The sequence below is a fragment of the Podarcis bocagei genome (assembly GCF_964188305.1).
Source record: "Podarcis bocagei genome assembly, chromosome: 13".
Classification (NCBI taxonomy): domain Eukaryota; kingdom Metazoa; phylum Chordata; class Lepidosauria; order Squamata; family Lacertidae; genus Podarcis; species Podarcis bocagei.
In genome coordinates this window covers 44,495,721-44,508,144 of record NC_138138.1, presented here as the reverse complement: position 1 = coordinate 44,508,144, position 12,424 = coordinate 44,495,721, and the positions used below count along the sequence as shown (strand labels likewise).

The 12,424-nt window shown below is 42.0% G+C and overlaps 1 protein-coding gene across 1 annotated transcript; it reads right to left on the bottom strand.

Moving 5' to 3' along the window:
• Positions 1-770: 770 nt before the first annotated feature.
• On the bottom strand, positions 771-6,350 carry LOC308572052 (vomeronasal type-2 receptor 26-like). Its single transcript, XM_081167871.1, has 4 exons — positions 5,496-6,350; positions 4,756-4,983; positions 3,530-3,656; positions 771-1,705 (listed from the first exon to the last, which is right to left on the bottom strand). The coding sequence occupies exons 1-4, from the start codon at positions 6,330-6,332 to the stop codon at positions 804-806; spliced, it is 2,094 nt and encodes a 697-aa protein (XP_081023997.1). The 5' UTR covers positions 6,333-6,350; the 3' UTR covers positions 771-803.
• Positions 6,351-12,424: the final 6,074 nt, after the last annotated feature.

Sequence of the window (12,424 nt, the reverse complement as noted above, 5' to 3'; positions counted from 1 at the left end):
GAAAAATGAAAGTAATTTTCCTTTGTTGGACTTGCCTTAAAAAGATGGATACAAATAGAAACTGTCTCCTCTAGAGGGAGCTTGTTAAATTGTTGCTGCAGTCTACTTGAGGACTCTACAGCTGTGAGATTAAGATCGTGGGACCAGTCCTTTTGACCTTGAATAAAAATGAGCTGGGAGGAAGTTTTGGTGCTTGCTTTATGCAAGACAACTGCTTTGTTGGAACAGATGCATGAGAAGATGGATTTGATGAATGAGAAAACGGATTTGATGACTGTTGTGCTCAATAACTGTGGACAAACAGGGAATATTGATACAGAAACCATTCAGGGACCAACTCAGGAACCTGTATTGATTGGGCAAGTGCAGAGGATAATGGAGGAGGTTGCGGTTGCATCTCAAATAATACAAATGGAGAGATCCGAGGCCCTGCAGGAGCATAAGCCGCTGCTTTTGAAGATTGAAGTTGGAGTGGGCCAGGGGGAGTCTGGAGCTGAGGAGGTTCTTAACTTGACTTGACTTGACTTCGGAGGGACTTTGAAATATGCTCTTAAATATTTTTTGGATTACATTGATGACTGTGGGGAGTGGGACTGTGGGGAATGGGCTGGTTTGATGAAGGGAGATGGAGATAATTTTGGGCTGGAACCTTTTTTTTTTCTTTCCTGTAATTCTGAAACTTTTAATAAATATTATTTTAAATATATATATATAAAAGGCAGCAGCTGAACTTATATTTTCAAATATTCTACTGTTTACAGAGAAAAGCACGAAAGACAGCAAAGGGCAGGTTTATTATTTCTTTAATTTTTCTTCCTTATTAGCTGTTCCCTATTGTTCAGCTCAGGCCTCAGAATGATTATGTAACATTTGGGGAAGAAGATGCAACCCAGCAACCCACCACCAGAGGCTAAGATGGAGAAGATCTCCACAGCTACCATGTATTTTCCCTTGGTGCTCAGGTAGGAAGGAATAAAGGACAGCCAAACACTGCAGAAGACCAACATGCTGAAAGTGATAAACTTGGCTTCGTTGAAACTGTCCGGTAACTTCCTGGCGAGGAAAGCCACAGCAAAACTTACAGTGGCCAGGCAGCTCATGTAGATGAGGACACAGTAAAACATGGCCACAGACCCTTCATTACATTCTAGTATAATTTCTTCTGTCATTGAGTGCATGTCCACATCTGGGTATGGGGGAGAGGTTGCCAGCCACACAGTGCATATGCCTGCTTGAACAATGGAACAGGAAAGGAGAATGGAGTGGCCTAGTCCTTTGCCCACCCATTTCCTCATCCTGGATTCTGGTTTTGTAGCCATGAAGGCCAAAACCACCATGAAGGTTTTTGACAGGATGCATGAAACAGCAGTTGAGAAGATGATGCCAAAAGCTGTTTGTCGGAGGAGGCATGTCACCTTCTCAGGTCGGCCAATGAAGAGCAATGCACAAAGGAAGCAGAGCAGGAGAGAGATGAGGAGAGTGTAGGTGAGGTTTCGGTTGTTTGCAATGACAATGGGTGTTCCGTGGTGTTTCATAAATGTACCTAGTACCAGAGCTGTGATCAAGGAAAGGAAAAGAGAGAATGAGGCTAAACTGATGCCCAAAGGTTCTTCATAAGACAAGAAGCTGATATCCTTGGGTAGACAGGCATCACGGTATTTGCTTGGATAGTCTTTGTCTGGGCATTTATTACAGTCATTCATATCTGGGGGGAAACAAATATATTAGGTCTTACATTTCAATTTGGTGAAATGTTTACTTTCTGTCTGAGAAGAAAAGAGCTCTGTTTAAATCAAAGGACATGTTGAGTACTGTTTTATGCTATGCAATGTAGTATTGTTGTAATCTAAGCTTTCTCTATGCCATGGATATGCCACTAAACCACATGAGACCGTGCGGGGAAAAGTACAGTGGTACCTCGGGTTACATACGCTTCAGGTTACATACACTTCAGGTCACAGACTCCGCTAACCCAGAAATAATGCCTCGCGTTAAGAACTTTGATTCAGGATGAGAACAGAAATCACGCGGCGGCGCAGTGGCAGTGGGAGGACCCACATGAGACCGTGAGGGGAAAAGTAGTCCAAAGTTTTTCTTTCTGCACAGAAGGTTCAGCTGGGAATAACTCCCTAAAACAGCTAAATGTCATACAAAGAGTTTCAAACAGTTTTATACATTTGGCACAAATTCCAAACATTCCATTAAGTTTAAATTTCCTATCCAATTGAAATGCTTTGTTTCCCTCACCCTATTTCTCTTAAGGAACTCTTAAGGAACTTTGTTGTCTCCTTATGATTGGTCCAAATTACAGTTTAAACAATTGAGCTTTCTCGTGCTCTGCTGAACTTTTATTGCAGGATTAGATTTCACTTTAGTATTGTCCAGTGGTACCTTGGGTTACATACGCTTCAGGTTACATACACTTCAGGTTACAGACACCGCTAACCCAGAAATAGTGCTTCAGGTTAAGAACTTTGCTTCAGGATGAGAACAAAAATGTTCCTGTGGCGTGGCAGCAGCAGGAGGCCCTATTAGCTAAAGGTTTGCTTCAGGTTAAGAACTGACCTCCGGAACGAATTAAGTACTTAACCCGAGGTACCACTGTATTTCACTCTAGTTACCGAGAATAGTCTGAGCACAGTCTTAGCTTGCTCAGTATGTCAAAACCTTATATGGTTCTCTGTACAGTAGTACTTCAGGTTATAGATGCTTCAGGTTACAGACTCCGCTAACCCAGAAGTAGTAGCTGAGGTTAAGAACTTTGCTTCAGGATGAGAACAGAAATCGCACAGCACCGGCAGCACAGCAGCAGCGGGAGGCTAAGGTGGTACCTCAGGTTAAGAACAGTTTCAGGTTAAGAACGGACGTCAAAAACGAATTAAGTTCTTAACCCAAGGTCCATTGTATTTCATTACTACAGTATTCTTGAATTTAATTGGTTCAGGGCTATGTGGTCCTGTAAGTGCCACAGCCAGGGCCGTTGCCATCTGAATGTTTATTCACACTAGCCTGGGTGCAGCCTGTGTAAATCAGAAGGAGTGGCAAGGCCCCCTCTAGATATGCTCAGGACGCAAGGTAGAAATGTGCAAAGAAGCATGCTTGGCAAATCACATCATGGTAAACTCTCATCAGGAAACCAATGTCCCCACTGTGGAAGGACGTGTGGATCCAGAATTGGCCTCCACAGTCACTTACAGACTCATTGTTAAAACCGTGTTTAGGGAAGACAATCTTACTCGGCTATGAGTGATAGAAGAAGAAGAAGAAGAAGAAGAAGAAGAAGAAGAAGAAGAAGAAGAAGAAGAAGAAGAAGAAATATTTTGAACCACATACCATCCAACTACTCTCAGTGCATGGTCATTTCCATTTGATTGGCATATTTAGACTATCTTGAAGGCAATGATCACAAAGAGGCAGGATCACGCACGCACGCACACACTATTTTGAAAAGTAAACTCAACTGTCCTTACAACACCTTTCAATTATTACTTTTGAGTCTGGATCTATTTAATCTATTTATTTTCCCTACCATACTGGTTTGCAATCTTCCCCTCTGCACATGGGATGCAATCGTAGCAGCAAGGTGGCTGTCCCTCCTTCACTTTCTTGCTGGCTCCTGGAAGACATCTCTCAGTACAGAGAGAAAGAGGCCGAGTCTATTCCGTAAATGAAAGTGCAGAAGGATCAGCAAGAGAACAATGAGTTTGGAAATCTTCATGTTCCTGGGCCCCTCTCTATGTTACTAAACTGAGTCAGCATTTCAGCAATATGTAGAATGGCTTTTTTCTTTTTTTAGTAGTAGAAATGTTTGAAGTACAGTGGTACCTCGCAAGACAAATGCCTCGCAAGACGAAAAACGCGCAAGACGGAAGAGTTTTCCGTTTTTTGAGTCGTTCCGCAAGATGAATTTCCCTATGGTCTTGCTTCGCAAGACAAAACGTCTTTCGAGTTCTTGCGAGTTTGTTTCCTTTTTCTTAAAGCCGCTAAGCCGTTAATAGCCGCTAAGCTGCTAAACCGCTAATAGCTGCTAAGCTGCTAATAGCCATGCTTCACAAGACGAAAAAACCGCAAGATGAAGAGACTCGCGGAACGGATTAATTTCGTCTTGCGAGGCACCACTGTAATTTGATACCCCTCTATTGTTCTTGTATGTGTAGGTATTGTTCCCCACCTGTTAGCCAGAAAGGTGAAATCTTTGGGCTTATCTATCCTCTTTTCTTCAGTATTTTATAATTGTTAAGAAATATTTATAAAATATTAATAATATAATATAACATATTTATAAATATAATAAAATAAAATATTTGCCTTTATTCCGTTAGTGACTTCTAGCAGTAAGCTTTTGGCTCTTAATCTACTTGGATGAAGAAGAAGAAGAGGAGGAGGGGGAGTTTTAATTTGATATCCCATTTTATCACTACCCTAAGGAGTCACAAAGCGGCTAACAATCTCCTTTCCCTTCCTCCCACACAACAAGCACTCTGTGAGGTGAGTGAGGCTGAGAGACTTCAGAGAAGTGTGACTAGCCCAAGGTCACCCAGCAACTTTATGTGAAAGAGCGGGGATGCAAACCCAGTTCACCAGATTACGAGTCTACCACTCTTAACCACTACACCACACTGGCTCTCTGTATGCATTGGTTATGTTCTACACAGGAACATGCAGTTTCAAAGACAGTGAGTAGACATGCAGGTGTATGATCATTGCTTAGGTAATATTGAATTTCTTTGGAATTATCTAATAATGTGGTCCTACCTGATTAAACCAACTGTGCCATGTTATGGCATCTTCATCAAGGATGAATGATTGGTCTCGAGAAGTTTGCGGATCTATCCTCCCAACGCTCACTCTGTGCAAACTTTGGTTGGAGAATATAATCCAATTGACAATATCTAAGCTAGATACCACCTCTCCATTCCGGTTGATGAAGACCACATCTCCGGCCGTATTATTAAATGAGATACTTCTCAGAAAGTGATGGAGCTAGATAGAAAAGAGAAAGGGCAATTGTTTGGAAAAGGCAGGGTGGAGCATTTTTCCCCCTCTTCCTGTAGGAAAAACCTACAGCAATTGGTGGGGGTGATTCAGTCAAGTGTTAGTGGATTCAGGTCCAAGCATGGAGAGACCATCAATTTTCTCTCTTCCACATCCCTCTCTCTCCCTCTCCCCTTTTTTACAACCTTTCTTTATCTACCCTCCCCACACCTCTTTTCCTCTGTCCCTCTTCATCTCTGGAGACGCCACAGTGGTGTGCAACCACTTGCTCTGAGGGAGGATTTTGTGTATATGGGATAGAGAGAATGCTGAACATCTCTCTCGACCATTACTGACGCTTCATACCTGTGAATGCAGTAACATATCAGTGGTCTGCAACTTCTTTCATAAAAGCGCTGTTTCATTTCTGAGATGAATGAGCAAGATGACAACACTTTGGAAACCCATACCTTGTGGGAGAATAACAGGCCTCTTCAAGTTGAGGATGTTTAGCCTATTACCTGCCAAAACTGTGGATTCGGATTCTTCCCTCTCCCTCTGTATGCCATTCCTCTGTGCCTGAGTCCGGATGTGGACATGACATGTAAAGCATGGGCCATGGCATATACAGCATTGTGGATACTGTAACTGTGGCCTGTCATGCTCATTTCAAAAAATGATCCAGGAAGGTTCTCCAGCTTCTCTTCTCCAGTGCAAATATTCCCCTCCACCTTGTCTGAAGTGATATCTGGGAATACACATCCAAAAGCCTCTTGCCAGAAGTCCCTGATAAAACCGTCCCCATCTGTGCTGGAAGGGTTTCTGTGCACAACATACTGATGAAATCCTGGTGGGTTTCTGAAGTGAATTTCAAAGGATATAGCACCATTGAATACTCCTGAATCCCAATCCCTTTGATAGACAAATGAAGTGAACTCAACCTGGGCTGTTATTATCCATACTTTACTTTTTATATTGTATGTCATGTCATCATGTTCTGATAGGTATGGAAGAAATCTCATAGTTGCCATGGAATAAGATTCTCCATAGACAACTATTACATTAACTGTGCTGCTAAAAATTTTATGATTTATACTTGCCCCCTGTTGTAGCATGCCATCTATTTCAGAAATAAAACTTAAAGTGGGGACTTTTTCCAGGAATGCAAAGCAGACACCACTCTTGGTAAATATTGGAGAGATGGTTTGCAGAAATCTTTCTCCATTCTCATTGTCCATTGCAGCGACTCCAATCCACGTCCACCTGAAATGCAGAAGCAAAGAGAGAATTCCCTCATACTGAAGGGCTTCTGAGGCTGCCATCTGGTAGAAGGGAAGCCCTGGGCTTTTATCATTCATCACCGGAGCAGAGCCATAAATGAGCTAAAAAGTAAATGGAAGAAGAGAAGAGACAAAGTAGATTCCTTTTGCAGTATTTATATAAATTATGTTAGTCAAATATGCCCTTTGCTAATGTTTCAGGGTTTGTTTGCCTCTCTCTCAGTTTTACAAAAGACACACATGCAGATGAGCTGAAAACTGGGATCATCTCCCTTTTCTCATTTTTCAACCTTTGATTTGATGACTGGAAAGGGAACTGTGTCTGGTTTTTTTGTTATTTTTATGAAGCTTTTTAACACATTGCTGTCTGGAGCAGGGCATTGTGTCTACTTCACTTAAAAACAAACTTTTTTATGTCATTGCAAAATTTGGCAGGGTCTTGTACAATGGATAAAACTGAATGGGGGAACATACCATGCCCCAAACAGCAGATTTCCTGGACATTATCTGGCTTTGTCAGAATTGCAACTTGGGTTAGATGCACATTTCTTCTCTGCAGCTTCGTCTTTCTTCTTCATGATGCACATGCCGCATCACACAGCAAAACTGTCCTGATTCTTCTCAGACTTTATTTATGAGCATTTATTTCACTTGTGAATCAGCTGCTAACTACTATCATTGTCCTCCTGCAGAACTGGATTCTATCTGCAATTTCCCATAACCTCTCTGTGTCTTTCATAATGTCGGGTGTGCTAAAGAGGAATAGAATAGGCTCCTACCTGTAAGGTTTTTGTAGCTCTAAGCATTTTCCCCACTTCCCCAGCAGCTTATTTGACATGCCCTCCTGCACTAATTTTTCCATTGGCACCTAAAATCTTATTGATTTTATCCTGTAAGCAATTCCCCCTTTCCATCAGCAACTCATTTCAGATACCCTCCTAATTCAGCAGGAAATGATGCAATATGTTAAAATGTTGGTGAGAGAGAAGCCCACTCTCCCATCATTGGCCTTTGGTATATACTATAAGTGATCTAAATGTGTGTGTGTGTAAGACAGGGGAAAGTTACATATTTTTTCAGGTATTGCAAACTTTCCCTTTATTCAGGTTTGTCTGTCTGTTTGTTTGTTTGCTTATATTACAATTATGTACCACCTTTATTTTCAAAGGAACTCAAGGTGGTGTACATGGTTCTCCTTCCAATTTCATCTTCACCCAGAACTGATGCCGAGGAACCTGCCTCTTCCTCTATGCAATCTAATAGAGGTATTGTACATAGGTGTCCTACCTGTGGAATCTTATAGATATCCAAAACAGTGGCCACATAAAAGGAGATTTTAGAATCCAGTCCCCCAATGACCCCAGTCAGATTATTTTCGACATCACATATATAGTTAGGGACAAATTTCTTCACCAGGGATAAAAGCAGCAGTGTGGCAAAATATGTGCTCCTTGCACTGATATAGCTGTCATATAAGTGGAAGCCCAAGGTGATATTGGGTAGGATGTGAGGGTCTTCGTTGATCTGCTTGACTGCAAATGCCAAGGCCACGATGTGCTGGTAACCCTTAGGCACCACCCTAGAATGAGAGTTGCAAACTGTATCAGCAGAAACTTCAACAGATCTTTCCTTTTACACAATAGTTAATCATACTGAGTTCAGGGGGGTTTACACTCTGCGCATTCTACTGTTGAATAGATCTTATCAGTAGAAAGTTCTTCCTGATGTTTAGTTGAAATTTCCTTTCTTGTAACTTGAATACCCTAATTAGGAGCAAGAGAAATCAAGTGTGTTCCATCATCCTGGTGACAGCCCTTGGGATATTTGAAAATGGCTATCATTCCTCCCCTCCGTCTCATCTTAGATAAACATACTAAACCCCCTCATCCATTCTTCATAAGGCTTGGTTTCCAGACCATCTTTGTTGCCCTCCTCTGCATATGTTTCAGCTTGCTAATAGGTATCCAGAACTGGATACAGGACTCCAGGTGACCAAGGCAGATTAGAGCAGTACTATTGCTTTCTTTGATCAGGACACTATACTTCTGTTGATGTAGATCCCTTGAACCTTTCCACATGAACTACTGACAATCTAAGTGTTCCTCATCTTAGATTTGTGCATTTGTCCCTATTGGAATTCATGTTGTTACTTCTGTCCCAAATTTCTAATTGTTTAAGGTTTATAGTATCTAGAGCAGGGGTTGCGAATGTGGGGCTCATGGGACGTCTTCCCTTACATGTCTGAGGTCTTTTTCTGACACTTACAAAGTCTCTGGTCTCTCTGGTCTCTCTCTTCAGTGACTTCATTTTCATGAGTCAGTGATGGTCGCTGGAATTCACTAAATTTTATACTTCATAATAAGTACCTTTCAGTGCTGAAACAAACTTTCGTCTAAGTTCAGAAAATGAAAGCATCAGAACCTTCAGTTTCAGAGCAGGTTTTTAAAAATTTGTTCTTACTCACACTCTCATAGTTCAGATAAAGTCTATCAAATTTGCTGTTCAAAAGGCCTCTCCCAGACACACAAACGTGCATATATTTCAATACATTTATATTCATTTCTCTATCCAGAAATGGAATTTCTCCTGTATTCTCTTAATTCAGACGAGATTCCTTCCAGTTTTTTGCCCCAGCATAAGTCCTATTCATATCTAAAGTGGATTTCCCCAGGTAAAAGTGTAAACATTTGCTGCCTGACTCATTATTATGAGGCTGCAACTCTAGGTTTGATCATTCCGTGGATATAATAAATGAGTGGCTTAGTTCTTACACAAGCTCTTCAGGCAGCGCTGGTGGGGGTTCCTCAGTGAATGTTGCTGGAGAGGCGAGGAAGCCACCATGGGAAACAATGCCACCAATGAGGAAGTCTCCTAGCTGATGATATGTGTGAAGTGGGTGGTGTGGACCATGGAGGATGCATTTCGCTATGTGTGCCAGACATACATTGTAAGAAATCACTTCCAGCAGCAAGAACACTAAAACCACCATTCTCAATACAAAGGCAACTGTCTGTTCTACATGGAACCCATGATTTCTCTGGCAATATTATAATTAGCTTCTCCAAAATAAAAATTGTCTCATTTGAATGGTAGTTAAGTTTCCTGAGATGATGCAATCTGGCAGGATGTAAGATCAGACTTGTGGATCCCAGACCCTATTTAAATTATTCTGGATAATGTTAGTATCCTTTCCGCTACTTTTGCAAGTGGCCCCTGAAAGTCCAGAGGGATTTTTGAGCAGCAGCAGATTTAATTATAGCCCTGTTGATAACCAAGCTGGAATTTAGTTATTTATTCAATGCTTGTGAACCCCAGTGGAATTGCTGAAGAAAATGTGTTTGTCACATATTCAGAACTATTGTGTTAAATTCCCTTTCAGTGGATAATTAGGGGCCCGTGGTGTATTGGTGAAGTTAGAAGTTCATAATAGAAGACCTTGTAAACAATGAGGTCTCCAACATGTAGTACGGTGTTTTCAGCATCTTGAAATTTGACTGAGTGGACCTCGATCCATATCACCCATGTGGCAATGACCCCTCACCACTTTTCTAGGGGGGACTGTTGTGTTCCCTCACTCTGAGCCTCCTTCCCCGATGGCCTAGGCACACAAATTTGCTGGCCTTCGGAGGGGAATTCTCCTTGGCCAGTGGATATCAAAGGGGATGGGTCTTTCCAACCCAAAAGGCCCCATAAATGGGCCCTTCAGTGGTGCCTCCTGGAGCGCCATGCCTTGCTGGCTGTGGCTATTGGCTGCTGCCTTGTCTGGCCTGGCAGTGAGGTTTAAAAGGGTGGTTGCAGGAGGCTCTCACAGCACGGCTGGGTGAAGAGCGACAACCTCCCACCCTCCCTTTTTACTTCCATTCACAATTCAGATCAATTAATTTTCGTGCTTGTAAAATGCATTTTCCTTTTCAGGTCATGATCTAACATAGCTTTTCTTCCTAAGTGTCATTCCATTTAACCTCTTCATTTTTCTTCTTCCTGCTGACCTTGTTGTGGTTTCTAACAATTGCCATATTTGGAGATGGGGAGGAATTTGCCTGTAGACAAATTGGCCATAGGTTTTGCCTTCATTGTAGCAAAACTTCAAAACTTTTGGTGGTTAAGCCATTGGGTGTAACCCCAGTCTTCAAGCATTGGTTGAAGTAGCGCCCCACCAAGTACCGAATAAGCGATGTATTCTGGGTACCCCATTAGCTCTACCTGCACCCAAAATTACCTTATACAATCAGGAGAGGGAAAAACCTCTCCTTATTCATTTCTCCTTATTCACTTCTCCTATATACTTTTCCCACCATATGTAAATGCATTGAAACAGTGAATTAAATAACTGACCATTCTGAGACAGGCAAAATCAGCTGCTAGAGGTGGCTACGTCATGCTGACTAATGGTGGGGATGGCCCTGAGAGGAAACCTGCACAGAAAGCCTTCTTGAAAGGCTTCTGATTGCAGTCTTTACCTCCTTCTTCTTCAAAGCATAAATGGCTGGGTTTTGCAAGGGGGTGACACAGATATGGAAGACAGAAAACACTTTATCGATCATGAACTGGGTTGATGGAGGCAGGTAATTAAACAAACAGAGCCTAAATACATGGTGACCACAATGAGGTGAGAGGTGCATGTGGAGGCAGCCTTGGTGGTCCCTTCAGAGGGACCCTGGGAGCAGATGGTTTAGAGAATGAATCCATATGAGATGAGCAGGCCAATAAAAGAAACTAGTGACAAAATTCCACTGTTGGTGACCATCATGACCTCCAAGGGATTTGTGTCAATGCAAGCCAACTTGATGACTCTGGAGAGGTTGAGTTGGTGCCCCATGCCCTCCTGTATGACTCCTTTTATAGTGGCTTATGTAAACCCTCTCCTAATTCTGTCAGCCTATGTCAGCTGGTACCGTAGGGAGAAAGAGGATTCTTGAAATCTCTCAGACCCCACAGTTCATCCACACCCAGGTGAGGGGGTCAAGATTCACAAAGTTGCTGAGTCTGACTTTCCTGCTTTTTGGTGAAGTTTAATTGTGTCCAAATACATTCACTGATGCTGATGTCTCTGGCTTCATCTGCAAACTTATGCATTTTATTTTTTAAATATGTATTCTGCTTCACTTCAGCTAGGGCAGGGGTTGGGGATGTGTGGCACTCCAGATGTTGAGGGATTCCAAAACCCACCAACCTCAGTCAGTATGGAAAATGGTCAGCAATGATGGGGGCTGTAGTCTAGCAATATCTGGAGGGCTATAGGCTTCCCATCCCTGCACTAGGGGGATTGAAAGCAGATAACAAGAAAAGAAATAATACGTTTTGTGTTAAAGTGGGTGGGGAACACAGCCATATGGGTGGGCTATAAATAACAAAATTATTACTATCATTAACATTATTATTAGTTCTACTTCCTTCCATTCCTGTCTCCACTTGAATACCTGGACCTTCTGCAAGGGGGACATAATCTTACAGACACTCATTAACAAGCATAGTTAGCTTGCTGTATAACAGTACAGATGTCTACTCAGAAACAAGTGTTTTAAGATTTAATGGGCCTTGCTCCCAGAAAAGTGAGCACAAGCTGGCAATGTAGGCTCTGGTTTATGGTAGAAACTAAGAGAAAGCAGTGGCTTTGTGCCCTTAAGAGCTGTATAACAGGAAGTATAATTTAGAGGTTAAGCCTGGATTCTAGAAAGCTGAGGTCCGTTATGGGAATACACATACAACCTTAAGTCTCTCTGTCCTCTTTGATTCCACTTTCAATCTGATTAAGCTCTGGTTTACTTGTATTTTCCATTCATCATGGTTAGGTCTAATCAATTTTATCTGCTCATCAAACATTGGCTGAAGGATACCAACAGTCAATGGAAAGTCCAACAATATACTTGCCACAAATATAATACCGTGGTACCTTTGCTTAAGAACTTAATTCTTTCTGGAGGTTCGTTCTTAACCTGAAACTTTTCTTAACATTAGGTACCACTTTAGCTAATGGATCCTCCTGCTGCCACCATGCTGCCGCACGATTTCTGTTCAAATCCTGAAGCAAAGTTCTTGACCCGAGGTACTATGTCTGGGTTAGTGGAGCCTGTAAACTGAAGCCTCTGTAACCCTAGGTACCACTGTACGTATTTGTATTAAGAATACAGTGTTCTGATCCATCACTTTTCAGTTCTGGCTTTGTTGAA